Below are 21,311 nucleotides of genomic sequence, written 5' to 3' on the forward strand. Positions count from 1 at the left end.
CTGGTTAAGGCAGTTCGGTCGCTTATACGACGAACTAAGAGATTATAGGGGTCTGTATGGGAGAAGCGTTTATGGGGAGCGCGTGCAGGATTTTCCGCGTCTCGTCCCGCAGGAAGATAGTGTTTGTGAAATGATAGAAAGTTCTGGCCCTAATCGGCAGACTTTACTAGAAATAGTTGATGTTAAGGGGGAGCACGAGCAAGATTCGTCGTGTTTCGTCCCGCAGGAGTTAGATGTTGAAGTAGTAACGGAAAGTTCTGGCCCTAACCGGCAGACCTTACCGAAAGTTTCAGTGGTAGAAGTAACCGACGCCAACCTCCAGTTTAAGCAATGCGAGAGTATTAAGGAGAAAGATTGCGAAAATTTTAGTTATAGCCGGACACGATTGGTAGAAAAGCACATGGATTACAACGTGTATGAGGTTAGAGCTGACATTATACGGTCAGACGATAGCAGTGTGGGTTGCGCAGATCTAGCGGAAGTAATTGCAGAAACTACTGGACACATTCCTCCAGGTAGATTGGCGGATGAGATTAATCTGACCAAAGTGGAATCAACGAAGGTGACGATTAATGAATTGAAAGCAAAGCAACACTCACTAGTTGACGAGTTACAGGAAAAGGTCTCGGTATTGGAGGCGAAGCTACAGACTAAGCCTCAGGACAAACGTGTTGAAATTAAAACTGTATGTGAACAGAGGCTGAAAAGGCCGCCAGATAAGCCGGATTTAGGATCAAAGCCGGATGGTTTTTTCTGGAATGACCTGGATATAGACGAGGATTTACTGTGGGAAAATAAAGATACAGTCGAGGACAAGTGTAGACAGATAGTAGTGTCTGTTAATATGCACGACCTACAACTAAACGTGTTGATTGACACCGGTGCAGAATTGAGTGCTGTATCTGGGAAAATATTTGAGTTACTGAAAGACAGACCTGGCATCGTAGTTATGCCAGTAACAGGAGTGAAAATTATCGGTGCTACTGGGAAGGCCAGTAAACCGGTCACAAAACAGATTTTTGTCAACTTCGAGATATGTGGGGCACGATTTGAACAAGAGTTTGTCGTCGTGCCAGACTTAACTACGGAAGTAATTATTGGGTTAGATTGGCTATTAAAGTACCGTGCAGTGATTAACTGCGAAAGCAAAACTTTGACATGTACGTCACAAGATAAAACAATAGTAGTTAGTTTTGACGAGGCAGGAGACGGTGTGCATAGGCAATACCAGCCTATACACATTGTTAACTGGCCGGATGCTATTGACGTAGGTATGAATTTGAACTACTGTAATGTGAGGAATCTCGGAATTGACAATAGTGTAGAAAGTGAATTGGAAAGTATTGTAGACGGTGTGCCAAACGTAACACACGAACAAAGACGAGGTCTGTATGAAGTAATAATGAGGAATAAGAGTGTGTTTTCAGACAAACCGGGACTTGTGGAAGGATATAAATGCAAATTGCATGTAATTCCTCACGAACCATTCTTCGTGAGACCGTATGCTATACCGCTGTCCAAAAAGGAAGCAGTGCAACGGGAGATAGATAAGATGATCAAATGGGGAGTGATTGAAAGAAGTACGAGTCCATACAATAACGGTTTGGTCATTGTAGCAAAACGGGATGGTAGTGTGCGTATTGTGATTGACGCACGCACGCTGAATAGGGTCGTTCAACGCGAAACAGACAGACCAGAGAGTATGGAGGAGATTTTGCAACGTTTTCATGACGTTAAGTTCATGACTAGCCTCGATCTGACGGCTAGTTACTGGCAAATAGAACTCGAAGAAGAATCTAGGCCATACACCGCCTTCTTGTTTGAGGGCAGGTGTTATCAGTATAGAGTACTGCCGTTTGGACTTAATATATCTGTGTCCGTATTCATCAGGGCCCTAGATAAAGTGCTAGGACCGGCTTTGAGTTCAAGATTAACTGTATATGTTGACGACCTATTGTTGGCCAATGCCACTTGGCATGACCATTGTGACCTGTTAGATGAAGTTTTTAGAGCATTGCGCCGTGGCGGAATGACTCTAAAGCTAAAGAAATGCGAATTTGTGAAGCAGGAACTGAAATTTTTAGGGCATGTAATTACCACTGCTGGTATTACGAAGGACCCAGAGAAACTAGAGGCAATAAGGAATTGTTCTCCACCCAAGTCTAGGAAACAGTTAAAAAGTTTTCTAGGGTTAACAGGATTTTACCGCAAATTTGTAAAAGGACAAGTGTTTAATGATGAAAATTTGAATAACCTCTTACGCAAAAACGTTCCGTTTGTGTGGACTGACGGGTGTCAGGCCGCTTTCGAGAGATTAAAAGACGAGTTGTTAAGATCTAACATACTATTTCATCCTGATTTATCGCTACCCTTCCATCTGGGAACGGATTCGTCGAATTACGGGGTGGGGGTAGAACTGTTCCAAGAAGTTGGCGAAGGAGAGGACAAGGAACACCGGACGATAGCGTTCGCGAGTCGAACTTTATCAAAAAGTGAGCGAAACTACACGATTTCTGAGAAAGAGTGTCTCGCTATCGTGTGGGGATTCAAGAAGTTCAAAGGTTACCTATGGGACCGTAAGGTGATTATTCATACGGACCATAAGGCACTCACTTATCTGAAGGATTGTAAACTACTTCACGAAAGACTGACTAGGTGGTCGCTGTATTTACAGCAATTTAACTATGACATCTGTTACGTAAAAGGGACCGACAATTGCGTAGCGGATGCGCTGTCGCGGTTGCCCGAGTCTAATCAAGATGTATTGAAAGATGAGTCAGATGGAGTGGTCAAATTATACTATTTTAAAGAAGTTGAGGGACGTAAATTAGTAGTGGACATCTGTAAGAATCTACGTCGTCATCAGAACGAGGACGGTTGTTTAAATATGGTGAAAACCCGATATGACGAAAGGAGTCCAGAAGGAGAGAAATTAAGAAAGTATTACAAGATATACGATCATATCTTGTACATACGTAAGGGTGAAGATAGTAATATTTGGCGGGTATGCTGGCCCACCAAATACGTCACGGAAATAATAGGCTACTACCATTTGGCGTATGGTCACTGTGGACCTAAGAAATGTACGGAAAAGCTGAGTGAAGTAGTGCATTTTAACAACATGTTAAAACGCGTTACTGACAGAGTGAAAACTTGCGATTTATGTCAGAAGTTGAAGGTTACCAACTGTACGAGTCGTGGTCCTATGCAAAGTATAAGGCCTAACGACACCTTTGAATTACTGTGCGTGGACTTGTACGGACCTTTGCCCAAGTCATCAGGAAACTTTGCCTACATTTTAGTAGTGCTAGAAGCTTTTTCCAAGTTCATCAAACTATACCCGATTAGGAAAGCTACGGCCAAAGCGGTCTATAGCAAGCTTGTGAACGATTATTTTGTTCATATTGGTAAGCCCAAGGCGATTCTATCAGACAATGGGGCACAATTTACTTCTAAGTTGTGGAATGAAGGTATGGAAAGTAATGGGGTCAAAGTGATCTATATTTCAGCTTACTGTCCGCCTGGAAATCCCGCTGAGAGGTATATGCGCGAGCTAGGCCGACTTTGCCGTACCTATTGCCATCACAATCATAGGGCATGGGACAAATACGTAGCAGTATTTGAGAGAATTATGAACACCTTGAGACATGAATCGACGGGATTTTCTCCAGAGGAAATCCTGTTGGATGACAGAAGTAAAAGTTTAGTGGAAGAGATAATCAAATTCCCTCCACGGATTGACATTAGTATTGGTGTGAAAAAAGATCGTTTGCGAGAAGTAATGAAGCTAAAAGCCGATGCTCGCATACGTCGTCATGACGCTAAAGCGCGTTTTGCTAAGTTTGCAATCGGAGACTTAGTACTTGTAAAAGCTCATGAGAAATCGAGCGAGATAGACAATGAAATCTCTAAATTTAAGTTTGTTTATAATGGACCATATAAAGTCATTGGTATACCTCACACAAATGCTTATTGCTTAGAGTATCCAAGCTCTGGAAGACGATTAGGTATACGGAATATTGTAGACTTGAAATTGTACCAACCTACGATCGATTAATACCACACAATGGGTAATTTGTACAGTATGTAAATATAGAGTGTAAGATTTAAGGATGTGCCATGTTACGATGCTTTTGCCTGACCTAGAGGTCATTAAAGAAGTTGTAATTAATAAGTAATTAATTTTGACTAAATGATTTAAGAGTAACTGATTAGTAATCATCTGAAAAATCCAAGCTGCTAGTTTAAGTTTTCAGCTGAGTCACAGTAGATTAAGGAATGTAAATATGATTTTGTAACTTTCTGTAATATTTCATGAATGTGTGTTTTTATTAGTCATTGCCGATGTACTTAGACACTGTTTTAAGTTTCAGGCTAGTACATGCGTGTGATGATGGACAGTGTTGAGTTATCCACTGTGATAGTGTTTATGGACTCCTTGAGATTACTCGGGAGTGAGTTTTTCCGAAAGAATTCAGTGAAACGGACGTTCTGCAAATGCCGTTACACAGGCGAGTGAGATCAAGCGTGCCGCACAGGCGGGTGCAACAATATTGGCGAGGCGGAGCAGCTGTCGGCTCTTGCGTCGCTGTCGGTTTTTGTGCCGCTGTCGGTATTCTTTGTACTCGCGAGTACGGAATGTGGAGTTGCTTTTCTTCCCGGACAGCTGATGTGAAAGAATTCTGCTGTCAATATTTATGTTTTTTTCGATCTGCTGTATATTATTTTCTTGTATAGCGTTAATTGGACATGACGAGAAAATTAATTATGAAAAGGTTACATAAAAATGTGTATTCTATGTAATTAATCATTAGTTTGCGTATTTTGATATACCTGTTTTTTATGACCATGTACTCTGATTAATTTTGCAAATAGTATTCCATTTCTTATAGTGTTACGAATTTTAATGATTTTGGAATAGCTAAATCATTTTCTATGTTTTTTATGAATTTTGATATGTTGTCAACCTGTTTTACTTTGTGCAAGATGACAGAGTGGAATAAGATTAGGAGTATCTCCACTCAATTATTATTGTATAAAAATTGGTTTATGATTAATTAGACGAATGCTAAATTTTTTTGATGTTTTGAGCTTATGCATTTCCGCTATTTCTTTTTTGGGACATTTTCTGAGCCTGTTTACGTTACACGAACATCCTCATACAATGTGGGGCACATGTAACGCCGGAAATGCATAGCCTCCTATTTCCATCTATTGTACTATTTTTTTCCTTGCTTTGTTACCTCAAGATATGACATTTCTGTCTCTTTGTATATTGTAATTGTTTTACTGTTTGTATATATATATTTATACATTTATGTAGATGTATAATTGGTTTGTTTCGTAAATATTATTTGTATTTTTACGCTGGGTCTTGCCTAGGGAAGACTGCTATCGAACGATTACGTCGATAGGTCGTGTGAAGAATCAAAGTGTGTAGGATCTTTGGTAGTGTTAACTCTGCCGCGTGGAGCGTGGGCTGAGCAGAGAGAGTGTGGCGGGAGTAGCGAGTGGAGCAGGTGTGTTGTGTGACGCTCCCGCGAGTTGCCGCGCTTTCGGGGTTTGGCAGCATGTAATTGCGCTCGACTTGCGATGATAGTTTCTGACATGGTGTCGCGGACGGGAAACATTAACTAGCGCACATCAAGAGCCCGTTTCGTCTGGTGACCGTGTCGAGAAGAAGGCGCGCCAACATCCAGCTTCTGCAACAGCGACGGCCGACAATGAGTGACTGTCGCCACCTCCTCGACCGACGGCTTCAAACCTTCAATCAACCGACAAGGAAGACTGGACGCACGTAAAGTTTTAGAACTGTATGGCAGACCTCAGCTTTTCAAACTGTTCCATTTTCGTCACTATAATTACAGCAACTTAGCATGAACGTTTGTTGCTCATTGTCCCAATTGCATTACCAAGCAGAGTCCCTTCCTTTTCTGAAATGAACCCGAGTGTCGTTGAAATTCAAACGCCAGCATTAAAGTAATATAGCTAACTCGTTTTCACTGCTTTAATTTCAAAATTCGGTTAAAGTATTTATAGCTGGCTACACTATTTAGATTACACAAGCACAAATTAAGAGTGCCAGTTTTGTTACCATATTTTAGCTTACCTGTGACTGCAGCTCAGCTTGGTACGTACTAAATTTTGCTATTGTTAATTGTTCGGAATCATTTAATTCAAGTTCAAAGTTAAATCTCTTATTTCTAAATTGCGTAGATTCAAGTAGCTTTTGAAATGATTGTTGAGGTAGTCCAAGACTAACCGTATTTTACTGAATTTCGATGTGCTTCAGAAAGAAAGCTCACTATTAACTTCAGTCACTAAATTAACTTTCGATTTTCCGGTTTTATTAATTCTTTTGCTAAATTAAGTCAGGGTGTAGCGAAATTTATTACTTCTGACAAACTTTCAGTTTTCACACTACACGTGTCAACCTTCAGTTGCCACGCTTCTAGTGCTAATTATATGTGTAATAACCTTTCTTTTTCAGTTACTATAGTAATTGTCCTTAGGACTGGCGACCGAGATTTCCCCCAAATCTCAAATACCTAATTACCGCTAGTTAATTGTTAACGTAACGGCTGCACATTTACTTTCTTTATTAACTTTACCCCTTTTCAAAATTAATTTCCACCAGTTTCATTAGCACATTTGCTTTCATTTAGATGTAACCCTTTCCTCCCTCTTTACCGACAGGTTAACTTCGGTGACGACTGCTTTTCCAAAACTCCCATTAGGTACACGCGGTTTCATTTTTCACTGTCATTAAGGTCGGTAAGTGAGGGGGAGGTTACAAGAGCTCAATTGCCCCTCTCCCTGGAACCTACGGGAAGTAGGTGACGTTTGTGCAGCATTGGTGCCAGCTCTCTCCAGCGACCTAACAGGGCCTCATTGCTTCCATACCATGACATTTCGTCTCTGATATCAGTGCTAAAGGCTAACATAACGGCTTTTAGGTAGATGGTCAAAATATTATGGCCTGTATTCACGGAAATTTATGAAACGATTGTTTTTTACTGACTGCCGACGCATCATGGTCCTCATTTTCTTGACAGGACTTATTTTGATGTTAAACTGTGTAATACATACACGCTCGAGATGTATTGAAATGTATTGCATGAAGTCCGAGGGTGACAACTATGTTTGCTGAAACCGGTAATCTAAATACGTAAACGCTGTAGAATATACACTACAGGCCATTAAAATTGCTACACCAAAAAGAAATGCAGATGACAAACGGGTATTCATTGGACAAATATATTATACTAGAACTGACATGTGATTACATATTCACGCGATTTGGTTGCATAGATCCTGAGAAATCAGTACCCAGAACAACCACCTTTGCCCCTAATAACGGCTTTGATACGCCTGGGCATTGAGTCAAACAGAGCTTGGATGGGGTGTACAGGTACAGCTGCCCATGCAACTTCAACACGATACCACAGTTCACCAAGAATAGTGACTGGCGTATTGTGACGAGGCAGTTGCTCGGCCAACATTGACCAGACATTTTCAATTGGTGAGAGATCTGGAGAATGTGCTGGCCAGGGCTGTAGTCGAACATTTTCTGTATCCGGAAAGGACCGTACAGGACCTGCAACATGTGGTCGTGCATTATCCTGCTGAAATGTAGGGTTTAGCAGGGATCAAATGAAGGGAAGAACCGCGGGTCGTAACTCGTCTGAAATGTAACGTCCACTGTTGAAAGTGCCGTCAATGCGAACAAGAGGTGACCGAGCCGTGTAACCAATGGCACCCCATACCATCACGCCGGGTGATACGTCTGTATGGTGATGACGAATACAGGCTTCCAAATGGCTCTGAGCACTATGGGACTCAACTTCTGAGGTCATTAGTCCCCTAGAACTTAGAACTAGTTAAACCTAACTAACCTGAGGACATCACAAACATCCATGCCCGAGGCAGGATTCGAACCTGCGACCGTAGCGGTCTTGCGGTTCCAGACTGCAGCGCCTTTAACCGCACGGCCACTTCGGCCGGCAATACACGCTTCCAATGTGCGTTCTCCGCGATGTCGCCGAACACGGATGTGACCATCATGATGCTGTAAACAGAATCTGGATTCATCCGAAAAAATGAAGTTTTGCCATTTGTGCACCCATGTTCGTCGTTGAGTACACCATCGCAGGCGCTCCTGTGTGTGATGCAGCCTCAAGGGTAACCGCTGCCATGGTCTCCGAGCTGATAGTCCATGCTACTGCAAACGTCGTCGAACTGTTCGTGCAGATGGTTGTTGTCTTGCAAACGTCCCGATCTGTTGACTTAGGTATCGAGACGTGGCTGCACGATCCATTACAGCCATGCGGATAAGATGCCTGTCATCTCGTCTGATAGCGATACGAGCCCGTTGGGATCCAGCAAGGCGTTCCATATTACCCTCATGAACCCACCGATTCCATATTCTGCTAACAGTCACTGGATCTCGACAAACGCGAGCAGCAATGTAGCGATACGATATACCGCAATCGAGATAGGACTTAATCCGACCTTTATCAAAATCGGAAACGTGATGGTACGCATTTCTCCTGCTTACACGAGACATCACGACAACGTTTCACCAGGCAACGCCGGTCAACTGCTGTTTGTGTATCAGAAATCGGTTGGAAACTTTCCTCATGTCAGAACGTTGTAGGTGTCGCAACCGGCGCCAATCTTGTGTGAATGCTCTGAAAAGCTAATCATTTGCATATCACAGCATCTTCTTCCTGTCGGTTAAATTTCGCGTCTGTAGCACGTCATCTTCGTGTTGTAGCAATTTTAATGGCCAGTAAGGTAGATTTTGGCTCTCTGATGTTTTTTGCTTCTATTTTCATATTTATCTAGATCGCCCCCATAGAAGAAGAATGTCAACGAATTTCATAGGACAGCTCCTTCAATACGCATTAAAAAAACATGTACATGTAGCAGTAGTTTCTGCCGAATACGTTTGCGGAACCGCCATCATAGCACATGTACCATTTTGAAAACGTGTTTTGAACTCACTCCAGCAGCTCTCTGGAGACCTACTGCTAATTACAACAATAAATGTCTTCTGAAATCACTAAAATTCACTAAAATTGAATTGAAAATTTTCCAAGATGCAGTTAGTAATATTATTCGTGTTGCATCGTGTGGCTTATAAATTTCTCAGCCGTTTAATGGCCGAGACAAATGGTTCAAATGGCTCTGAGCACTATGGGACTTAACATCTCAGGTCATCAGTCCCCTGTAACTTAGAACTACTTAAACCTAACTAACCTAAGGACATCACACACATCCATGCCCGAGGCAGGATTCGAACCTGCGACCGTAGCGGTCGCGCGGCTCCGGACTGAGCGCCTAGAACCGCTAGACCACCGCGGCCGGCCACTGGCCGAGACACTTACAGTATATGTTTAAAAATAATACATGAAAACCTAATTCGCGGAAAAAGGAACTATATATCTGCAGTAGAGAGATGAATTATTAAACCAAATATTGTAGTTATGTTGAGGAGACTTTGTGAGATGCAACCAAATTAACCTCTGCGGTTCTATGGAAAGGCTGGACCACATACAGTGAGGTGACAACAACAGGTGGCGATAGTATCATGTACACAAGGTAGATATTTGAGGAGCTGTCCTATACACTGAGGTGATGCATATGTAAACGTTTCCGACGTGATTGTGGCCGCACTACATGGATACACACACTTTGAACTAGGAAAGATAGGTGGAGCTAGACGCATAAGATATTCAAAAAAAATGGCTCTGAGCACTATGGGACTTAACTTCTGAGGTCATCAGTCCCCTAGAACTTAGAACTACTTAAACCTAACTAACCTAAGGAAATCACACACATTCATGCCCGAAGCAGAATTCGAACCTGCGACCGTAGCCGTCGGGCGATTCCAGACTGTAGCGCCTAGAACCGCTCAGCCACACCAGCCGGCAAGACATTCCACTTCGGAAATATTACGAGACCCACAGTGTCAAGAGTGTGCCGGGGAAATCAAATTTTAGGCATTACCTGTCACTACGGACAACGCAGTGGCCGACAGCCGTCACATAACTACCGAGAGTAGCAGCCATCGCTTAGGATTGTGATTGCTAACAGACGAGCAGCACTGCGTGAAATATCCGCAGATATCAATGTGGGACGTACGACGAAGGTATCCGTTAGGCCAATGCGGCGAAATTTGGCGTTAATGGGCTATGGCAGCAGACGGCAGACGCGAATGCCTTCGCTAACAACACCTCATTGGCTGCAGTGCCTCTCAAGGGCTTGTGACCATATCGGTTGGACCCTAGACGACTGGAGAACCCTGGATTGGCCAGATGAGTCCAAATTTCACTTTGTAAGAGCTAATAGGGGGATTCGAGTGTGGCTCATGCCCCAGGGAGCCATCAACGCAAGTTGTCGACAAGGCACTGTACATGTTTGTGGTTGGTCCAAAATGTGGTGGGCTGTGTTTACGTGGAATGCACTGGGTCCTCACCTGAGCCGACCATTGACTTGAAATGGCTGTTTTCAGAAGTCGTTCGTGGGCTTTTTGTTTCCAAACAACGATGGAATGCTTTATGTCATAAAGCCACAATTGTTCGCAATTGGTTTGTAGAATTTTTTGGAAAATTCGAGCTAATGATTTGACCATCGAGGCCGCCCGACATGGGACAGAATCTAGAGGTCAGTTTGTGCGGAAAATATAGCACCAGCAACACTTTTGCAGTTATGGACAGCTATAGAAGTAGAAGGGCTCACTGTTTCTGCAGGGGGACTTCCTACATTTTATGGAGTCCATGCTACATCATGTTGCTGAATGACGCTGGCCAAAGGGAAATCCTACACGATATTAGGAAGCATCCCATGACTTTTGTCACCTAATGGTATACGCTTATACTTTTTCAATACTCCCGTTTTGCCCACGCCTGTGGCGAGATCACAGAGAGGTGACACATTAACATATGCATGTACAAAATGGCAAAGGATAAGACTCATAGTTCAGCAGTACTGTCAGTGCCACCTGTCCACGTTTTCTCGAGCACTTTTAAAATGTACCTGCTCAGGAAAAGCCAACAGACAGTTCTGGCCATCTGCTTGCAGTATTCTGGAATGGAGAAATGCTATGTGATTGCTTATGTGCAGGCGCCTAGGGCTCTTGTCACGGGTTTTCTTTGTACAGGTACGTTTTTATAGTGTTCAACAAACGTGAGCGGCTGGCAGTGACAGTGTTGCCGAAATGGAAACTCTTCAAGCGACCCTTTGCCGTTTTATTCAAGCATGTGTGAATGTCGCAACCCTCCATGATCACGTCACAAGAGGGCGCAAACGGGAGGGCTGAAAAAATATACGCACCCTTTACTACTTCAGATGGCATTCACTTCTCGTCGAATGGTTTTGAACGATACCTTGTGGTTCTAAACTGTACACCAGAGCAGAAACTGCTGTCGTACTGCACTCTAAAGAGGTGCGAACTCGATCAACGCGGTTGCTGACCCACGATGTCTTTTGAGAAGGGTTGAAGCCTCCGTGCTGTGTCAGCAGTGATAAAGTTGGTCAAGAACGTCGTCCTGTTACTCACCGCATTATGAACTGTCGTTTTCGGCAACATAATATGAGGTAATCAGTGTCTCAAGGGAAGGGGTGGTTTCATCGAAAAAGGTTAAGCCACCCCCTGAGGCCATTTCGTATCCATTCTGAGACGCGATGATTCTGAAACAATTTTCTCGACCAGACATAGGAAAATCGTGTGATTTCAGTGCCGGGCGTTGCGCTCTACCATTCATCGCGGAGGCATCAAAAGAAGGGGTGACATGCGGGTAACAGTGGTGCAACGACCTTCTCTTCTTGTGACATGTACACGTTGGCCTTGTGTAGAACTGTGGCGAAATTTGGTGACAGTTGACATCACAAACCTAGGATACAGTTTTTATGAAATTCTGAGCTGTGGTATCTTTTCGTATGCGTCGACACCTTGCTGAGTGAAGCATTTCCGAACCGGTGAGTGACGTTGCAGGACTCCATGCTTTTGCATAATTACAGAGGAAGGTTGCCAATATTCAAACTTATACGTCGATTTGGGAAATAGTTACGGGATTTCAAAAAAAAAGTGATCGTTTAGTTCTGCTTTGCAGTGTACATTCACAAACTCATAAGATAGACAGAGGCGTCAGGGAGAGGACTGTTACGAATTGGAGAAAAGAGTGAGAATACTAATTATTTTCAGCCATAATGTTGTGACTTTCATTCAGGACGTTGTTATGACATTCCAAACGAGCCCCAATCACACTCTATTCCTTTATTACCTTCTGGTGCAGTTGTCGCAGGAGCTTCCAATTGTGTGATGCCTTTTGATACCACCGAAAAGTTGGTGTTGACGTATTCCAAGTTTCGAGACAAGATATCTGTGAAAACCACTTCCACAATTTTCGTAGCACTTTACTCATCGCTGCCAAGCACACAAAAATTTGTCGTTTTCTTGGTGTTGTTGGTGGAGTAATATGCATCAGAATTATGTCAAGAACCACGTCGCGTAAGAACAGTCTGAGGGAGGTAGTGAGTGAAGATGCGTGTTCTTTGAATTTCTACAGCCCCAGTGGAGGTTTCACACATATTTTCTTCCCACAAGAAATTAATTTATCCACATCAGTATAATCTGATCTCACCTCTTCCTATGACTCCAAGTAACGCATGAGTACTGAACTCCCTTGGCTGCTTTTTTTTTTTTTTTTTTTTTTGGCCGTCAGGCTTCTTATTTGTTTGGTGCGGCCAGCCTCCCAGCCTCGAATTCCTTTCCTGTTCAAGCTCTTTTTGTCCTCTACAGTTCCCTCTTGTAATATGGAAGTCATTACCGCATGTCTTAGCAGATGTCCTATCATCTGGCCCTTTTCCTTGTCGATGTTTTCGACATATTCCTTTTCTCTCCGATTGATCCCAGAACCTTCTCATTTTTTACCTTATCAGTCCACCTAATTTTTAACATTCTCTTCCGTTTCAGTTTTCCCACAGTCCATGTTTCACTACCATAGAATGCTGTACTCTAGACGTACATTCTCAGAAATTTCTTCCTCAAATTAAGGCCTATGTTTGATACTGGTAGAATTCTCTTGGTTGCCATTGCTACTCACTTTTGATATCCTTCTTGCTCCGTCCATCATTGGTTATTTTACTGCCTAGGTAGCTGGATTCATTAACTTCATCGAATTGGTGGCCATCAATCCTTATGTTAAGTTTCTCACTGTTTTCATTTCTGCTACTTCTCATTATTTTCGTCTTTCTTCGATTTACTCTCAATCCATATTTTGTACTTATTAGAGTGTTCATTCCGTTCAGCAGATCATGTAATTCTTCTTCACTTTCACTGAGGACAGCAATGTCATCAGCGAATCGTATCATTGATGTCCTTTCACGTTTAATTTTAATTCCACTCCTTAACCTTTCTTTTATTTCCATTATTGCTTCTTCGATGTACAGATTGAACAGTAGGGGGAAAGACTAATTCGCTGTCTTACACCCTTTTTAATCCCAGCACTTCGTTCTTGGTCGTCCATTCTTATTATTCCCTGTTGGCCCTTGTACATATTGTACATTACCCATCTCTCCCTTTAACTTACCCCTATTTTTCTCTGAATTTCGAACGTTTTGCACCATTTTACATTGTCGAACGCTTTTTCCAGGTCGACAAATCCTAAGAGCGTGTCTTGATTTTTCTTTAGTCTTGCTTCCATTATCAATCGCAACGTCAGAATTTCCTCTCTGGTGCCTTTACCTTTTCTAAAGCCAAACTGATCGTCATCTAGCAAACCCGCAATTTTCTTTTCGATTCTTCTGTATATTAATTTCCTCAGCAACTTGGATGCATGAGCAGCTAAGTTGATTGTGCGATAGTTATCGCACTTGTAAGCTCTTGCTGTATTGGTAATTTTGTAGATGATATTTTTCCGAAAATCAGACGGTATGCCGCCTGACTCAAACATTCTACACACCAACGTGAATAGTCGTTTTGTTCCCACTTCCGCTAATGATTTTTGAAATTCTGATGGAATGTTATCTATCCCTTCTCAGTTAATTGACCTTAAGTCCTCCAAAGCTCTTTCAGATTCTGATTCTAATACTGGAACCCGTATCTCTCCTAAATCAACTCCTGTATCCTCTTCTATCACATCATACAAATCTCCCCCCTCATAGAGGCCTCCAGTGTATTCTTTCCACCCATCCGTTTTCTCCCCTGCATTTATCAGTGGACTTTCCACCGCACTCTTCATGTTACCACTCTGCTTTTAACGTCACCAAAGGTTCTTTTTATTTTCCTGCCTGCTGAGTCTGTTCTTCAGACAACCATTTCTTTTTCGATTTCTTCACATTTTTCCTGAAGCCATTTCGCCTTAGCTTCCATGGACTTCCTATTTATATCACTCCTCAGTGACCTGTATTTCTGTGTTCCTAAGTTCCTGGAACATCTTTGTACTTCCTTCTTTCGTCGAACAAATGAAGTATATCTTCTGTTACCCACTGTTTCTTCGCATTCACCTTCTTTGTACCCATATTTTTCTTCGCAACTTCTCTGATGGCCCTTTTTAGAGATGTCCATTCCTCTTCAACTATACTGCCTACTGAGCTATTCCTTATTGCTGTATCTATAGCCTTAGAGAACTTCAAGCGTATCTCGCCATTTCTTAATACTTCTGTATCCCACTTTTTTGATTATTGATTGTTCCTGACTAATGTCTTAAACTTCAGCCTACTCTTGAACACTACTATATTGTGAACTGAGTCTATATCTGCTCCTGGGTATGCCCTACAATCAGTATCTGATTTCGGAATCTTTGACTGACCACGATGCAATCTAACTTAAATCTTCCCGTATCACCCGACCTTTTCCAAGTATACATCCTTTTCTTGTGATTCTTGAAAAGATTATTCGCTATTACTAGCTGAAACTTGTCACAGAACTCAATTAGTCTTTCTCCTTTCTCATTCCTTGTCCCAAGCCCATACTCTCATGCAACCTTTTCTTCTACTCCTTCCCCTACAACTGCATCCCAGTCTCCCATGACTATCAGATTTTCGTCTCCCTTTACGTACTGTATTACCCTCACAATATCCTCATATACTTCGTCTGAATTTTCATATTCAGCTGCGACGTTGGCACATATACCTGAACTATGATTGTCGGCGTTGGTTTGCTGTTGATACTGATAAGAAGAACCTTATTACTGAATTGTTCACAGTAACACACCCTTTGACGTACTTTCCCATTCATAACGAATCCTTCTCCGGTTATACCATTTTATGCTGCTGTTGCTGTTACCCTATACTCATCTGACCAGAAATCCTGGTCTTCTTTCCATTTCACTTCACTGACCCCTACTATATCTAGGTTGAGCATTTGCATATCCCTTTTCAGATGTTCTAGTTTCCCTACCACATCCAAGCTTTTGACATTTCACGCCCCGATTCGTAGAACGTTATCCTTTCGTTGATTATTCAATCTTTTTCTCATGGTCACCTCCCCATTGGCAGTCCTTCCTGAAGATCCGACTGGGGGTGGGGGGGGGGGGGGGAGGGCTATTCCAGAATCTTTAGCCAATAGAGATATCATCATGAAACTTTTCAATTACAAGCCACATGTCCTGTGGATATACGTTACGTGTATTTAATGCAGTGGATTCCATTGCCTTCAGCATCCTCAAGCCGTCGATCACTGCTGATTCTTCCGTCTCTAGGGGCAGTTTCCCACCCCTTGGATAAGAGAGTGCCCTGAACACACTGTTCGCTCCTCCGCCCTCTTTGACAAGGCCGTTGGCACAACGAGGGTGACTTCTTATGCCGGAAGTCTTCGGCCAGTTTATTAATCAAAATTTAACCGGTGGTGGGATTCGAACCCGGGACTGAACACGTTTTGATTAATAATCAAAGAGGCTACCCCTAGACCATCTGTTAGTAGCACCGAACCGTGGTCTCTGTTCACACAATCCAGTCCCAGTAGTTTCATAGAGACAACACACAAAATGGCGGTAGTCGTGTTGTTTACTCTGTCGAGAGCATCACACTTTAGAAGGTCCTTTTCCCGAGGCCCACCAACTCTTAGAACACCAACAACAACATTTGCAACATAACGCCTTCCGACATTGATGGTTCCACCTATGAACACCCAGACCTTTTGGTCACCAACAATAATTCGTATTTTGTTGAACTCCTCCTCTTAGAACACGGATAAATGGTTCTTTCTCAGTGTAGATTCATCTGGAACTGAATGTGTTGTGCACGTCTGTGGAACGCTAGAGGATACCACCAGCACACACAAGTCCTTGTAGAATTATTGTGCGGTTAAAGATTCTCAAATAACAGCGCTGGTCTGCTGTCATTTTCAGCACTTATCTTCATACGGGTAGTGTGTTACGCAGTATTACTGTGTCGATGCCCATTAAAGCACTTTTTGAGCTAGCTATTACTTCACTTAGTTTTGAAAAAAGTATTTTGTCGTCAATGCTGAAGAGCGTCTCTCGAATATCGTGGACAAAACCTAGTAAGTTCATGCTGTTGGAGCGATTTATGAACCAGACTGAGTTTGTCTACAGACTGAATAGCGTGAACATATCTACTAAGTTTATTCCGTCGGAGGCGACATTTGTTTACTTAGACAGCGTTCCGTCGGTCCCGAGCAACTATGTCTACTGTAGTCCTGATAAATAAGGCTTTCTAGTAATTGTTGTGTTTGCTTGAGACAGTATCATCTGAAACATTGTGATGTGAGCAATATCTTCATGTTTTTATTTTTCTGTCCTTAACGATATGACAAATGTATGCATTTCTGGTAAACGTTAGCCGAAATATGACCTGTTACTGCTGCTACGGTAGCAGGTTCGAATCCTGCCTCGGGCATGGATGTGTGTGATGTCCTTAGGTTAGTTAGGTTTAAGTAGTTCTAAGTCTAGGGGACTGATGACCACAGATGTTAAGTCCAATAGTGCTTAGAGCCATTTGAACCATTTGAACTAAAAAAGTCGTGTAAATTTGACTTCATATGCACAATAAAAATACATTTCTCTACACTACAACATCTGGTTTCGTGCGTAAATTGTTCTCAAAAATTCACTCTAGGTTCCTGGAGGAATTACGACTTTCATTAAAATCCGGGCCCTACTGATTAAGTGGAGTAAACTATGTTAATTTTACGTTGCTGAAAGTTTGCCTGTTTAGGTCTGGGACCTGTAATTACATTAAAGCTTACGTTGCGAGCACGGTGGAGCACTCGTGCTCCTCCTTTATCGTATCCAAGCACGTTGAATGGGAATTTCTCGTATACGTCGACGACTTAGGAAGATCCATTAAAGTGGCGTTCTCGTTAAATTACCGTAACGTATTTACGGTATCTGCGAGTAAAGATGTGCATTGTAAGATAGTTCTTTAACACACAGATCCGATAACCATATCGAGTTTAGCTAAATTACCCATGCCAGGGGAGGATACACGTTTGGGGACTCTTACTTCAGTGTTAGAAACACAAGTCCTTACAAAAGAATCTTCAAACAGGGGATGGCAAGCCATCGCAATGAGGGGAGTGTAGGTAATAAAACATATAATTACGATTAGATGTGTTACCTTTTCTTATGAAATCAGCTTTGGAAGTATGTAAGGTTAAGTAAAGCATGATATTAAGCACAAAATAAAAACTGAATTGAAAGAAGCGACGAAAATAAGTCATTGTGATACACTTACCACAACAAAGGACATGTTATTGAGTTGCGTACCATGCGATCCAGGAACAACCTCGACACAGAAGGGAATCGTACGGGCAGAAGGAAGAAATGTTTCGTCAGGCAGAGTCCAGAATACGTGAAACAATAAAGATGGGGATGCTCACTCGGCGCTTGCTTTGCTTCTTTGTTATGCACATAAAGTTTAATCAGTGACTGACACTATTGTTGTTGACTGTGTTATATCAGTTGCAGGCGCGTTCATTCCACATTATTGTATTAAGTGCTTTAAATTCTGACGACACTCACCTTGAAGATGGCTTCACTGTTATCAGCCGAAATACTGAAAGGAAAAATAATAGTGTCCTGGATGCAAGCCCAAAAGATGATGGAATGTTCTATCCACCAGAAAACTTCCAGAAACACGAAAATCAAGGGTCTTTACGGAGATATACAGAGGAAACCAAATACACCGTTGGCCACACAAAATGCAACATCCTGAAAGAAGCATCCAAATCAGGTGAAATTAGCAGCTTGCTTATGCGGTGACGTGAGATGCACAGGAATAACATTTCAGTGCAGGCGCAGATCACGAGCGCCATTAGCGCCACCCGCAAGAACTACGTAAAAGAGAAACAAACAGACGTGTTGACGTGTGGAATTGATCTTTCGTGCCGTTGTTTCGCATAAGCAGTTACCTTATACGTCGTAGAGGACAACGAGCGTCTTTCGAGTACCTTTTGGAGTTCAACCGAGGAATAATAGTTCCCCATAGGGATTTCAGGTTGTCCTTCAGAGAAATCGTTGATCGTGTAGGACGGAATCAAGCAGTTGCGGTTCCCGGGTTCGATTCCCGGCGGGGTCAGGGATTTTCTCTGCCTAGTGATGACTGGGTGTTGTGTGATGTCCTTAGGTTAGTTAGGTTTAAGTAGTTCTAAGTTCTAGGGGACTGATGACCATAGATGTTAAGTCGCATAGTGCTCAGAGCCATTTGAACCATGTGAACCAAGCTGTTGTGACGCGGATCTGTAAGCGTTGAATGCAGGAGGGAACGACGGACCGACGGGGCCGATTGAAACCGAATGGAATCCTAATTCTGCCCGCACCCTTAGGATGGTCGGATTAAAATCTGGAAACACTGTGGTGAGAGACGGTTGAACTGTTGCCTTATGCATTGCCGTACTGGCCCTCCACCTGGTATTGTGGTTTGGGGTGGACTTGGATTACACTCCCACACTCCCTATTACGTATTGGCGGTACACTAACCAGCCAGGGTTACATCTGTGGAAAGTTGGAGCCTGTTGTCCTCCCATACCTTTGAAGGTCTCCGACGGTCACACTGCAACACGATAACGCGCGACCACACGTGGCACGCAGTGTTAAAGATTTTTTCGTGGCCCGTCGGATTGCGTTGCCGCCTTGGCACCCCTATTCTCCCGATCCCTTGTCTATCGGAAACGTCTGGTCGATGACTCGGGATCGACTGACGAAGGATACACCATCCGCTGCTACACTAGATCAACTTTGGCAGTATGTGGACGCATTATGGACCACTGTACCCCAAAAACACGTCCATAGCTCTTTGATTCTATACGGAGGCGTGTAGCAGTGATTACGGCCAGCAATGGCGGCAGCACTCGATACTGATTTTATAATCTTCCTCTCTTCACATGGGGCAGTATTTTCAATCGTATGATCTTTGTACAATATTTTATCTCCCAAATCAGCTTGGCTATCTCCGGCCCTTCTTGGTGTTGCATTTTAGGTGGACGGCGGTGAAGAGAAAGATGAGAAATATGACCGACGCCTCGCCCAATTACTGGCAGTGCTCTTGTTCGATGCCAGGTCTCCGTTGACACTCTCAAGTGCCTATCAGTATATGCGGTGCTCTGGTTTTCCGCCAAAAGAAACACAATCTCTGCTTGGAACGCGTGTCCGTTGTAGACGCCAATTTGAAGGCTATATATAGAACCGCCACCTGTCGGAACTTCATGAAACTGAAGGTTGAAGCGTGAATACTCCGCAATGCACCATAACAGATTCCGCACTACTCCAACCGAAACTGTTTTATTACTTATTGGACGCCCCTCGTAAGAAGGAGTGTATAAGGAGGAGAGACAGGGAGTGGGGAGCCGTCAGAAACGAGCAGCCGCTCGACTCACCGGGCAGGACGCGGCCCTTGTCGGCGAGGTGGTGCACGGCGTACAGGTAGAGCAGGCCGAAGCCGAACTGCGCGGCGGCGGCGAGCAGCCTCGCGAGGAAGCCGGCGGCGCAGACGACCCAGCCCCAGCCGCCCTCCGGGTAGTAGTGCTGCCGGATGGCCGCCGTGTCCACGTCGCGCCGCCGCAGCGCCGGGATGTTGCGGTGCAGGCTGAACATGTCGCGCTCGCAGATCGCCGGGCACGTCTCCTCGTCGTCGTGCAGCGCCGCCGCCACGCCGGACGCCGACCGCGCCCGCTGCGGGTCTGCAACACCAACCCCCAGCAAATTCATTCATTCATCCGTTGTAAACATAGCAACACTGATGCCATGAGGCCAAGCTTACGTCTGGCGAGGCAATCCATATTTCGTGTTACATTTTTTTGCGAGAAGCAAGTTATCTGTGTGTGTGTGTGTGTGTGTGTGTGTGTGTGTGTGTGTGTGTGTGTGAAGAAGCGTAGACAACTCCAACAAATAATGAGATATAAGCAAAAATGTGAGTGAAATCTTATGGGACTTAACTTGTTGGTTGTTTTTTTGGGGGAGGAGACCAGACAGCGAGGTCATCGGTCTCATCGGATGAGGGAAGGGAGGAGAATGAAGTCGGCCGTGCCCTTTCAAAGGAACCTTCCCGGCATTTGCCTGGAGCGATTTAGGTAAATCACGGAAAACCTAAATCAGGATGGCCGGACGCGGGATTGAACCGTCGTCTTCCCGAATGCGAGTCCAGTGTGCTAGCCACTGCGCCATCGCTCGGTGCGACTTAACTGCTAAGGTCATCAGTCCCTAAGCTTACAGCCAGCCGGAGTGGTGGTGCGGTTCTAGGCGCTGCAGTCTGGAGCAGAGCGACCGCTACTGTCGCAGGTTCGAATCCTGCCTCGGGCATGGATGTGTGTGATGACCGTAGGTTAGTTAGGTTTAATTAGTTCTAAGTTCTAGGCGACTGATGACCTCAGACGTTAAGTCGCATAGTGCTCAGAGCCATTTGAACCATTTTTTGAACCTAAGCTTACACACTACTTAACCTAAATTATCCTAAGGACAAACACACGCACCCATGCCCGAAGGAGGACTCGAACCTCCGCCGGGACCAGCCGCACAGTCCACGACTGAAGCGCCTAGACCGCTCGGCTAATCCCGCGCGGCTGAGAAATAAGCCCTCATTACATTAGCGCATATGGTAGGACATACGAGGGGAAACTTTATATGAAGTATTTGGTACCACGCTTTTATGTATTATACGACACACATTTCACAGGATAGCAAATGTTAAAATACAACTTTCGGTGGTCTGTATTGTGTCAAGAACACTATACACGAGATACGTAAAATGTAACATATCCATTTAGTCAACTACAGCTCATTTAAATACAATTAACAGGAATCTATAATTAGTGGAAAAGTTTCTTACTGTTACCATCAATTTTACGA

At 43.6% G+C, this 21,311-nt stretch overlaps 1 protein-coding gene across 1 annotated transcript in view; it reads right to left on the reverse strand.

Moving 5' to 3' along the window:
* Positions 1-20,093, reverse strand: part of LOC126159814 (monocarboxylate transporter 2-like) — a 181,882-nt gene extending 161,789 nt beyond the window's left edge. Inside the window, exon 1 of the mRNA XM_049916625.1 lies at positions 19,844-20,093. Within this exon, the coding sequence (XP_049772582.1) occupies positions 19,844-20,060 (217 nt within the window). The 5' untranslated portion in view covers positions 20,061-20,093. The remainder of the gene's footprint in view (positions 1-19,843) is intronic.
* Positions 20,094-21,311: the final 1,218 nt, after the last annotated feature.

Source organism: Schistocerca cancellata, chromosome 2, assembly GCF_023864275.1.
Source record: "Schistocerca cancellata isolate TAMUIC-IGC-003103 chromosome 2, iqSchCanc2.1, whole genome shotgun sequence".
Lineage (NCBI taxonomy): Eukaryota > Metazoa > Arthropoda > Insecta > Orthoptera > Acrididae > Schistocerca > Schistocerca cancellata.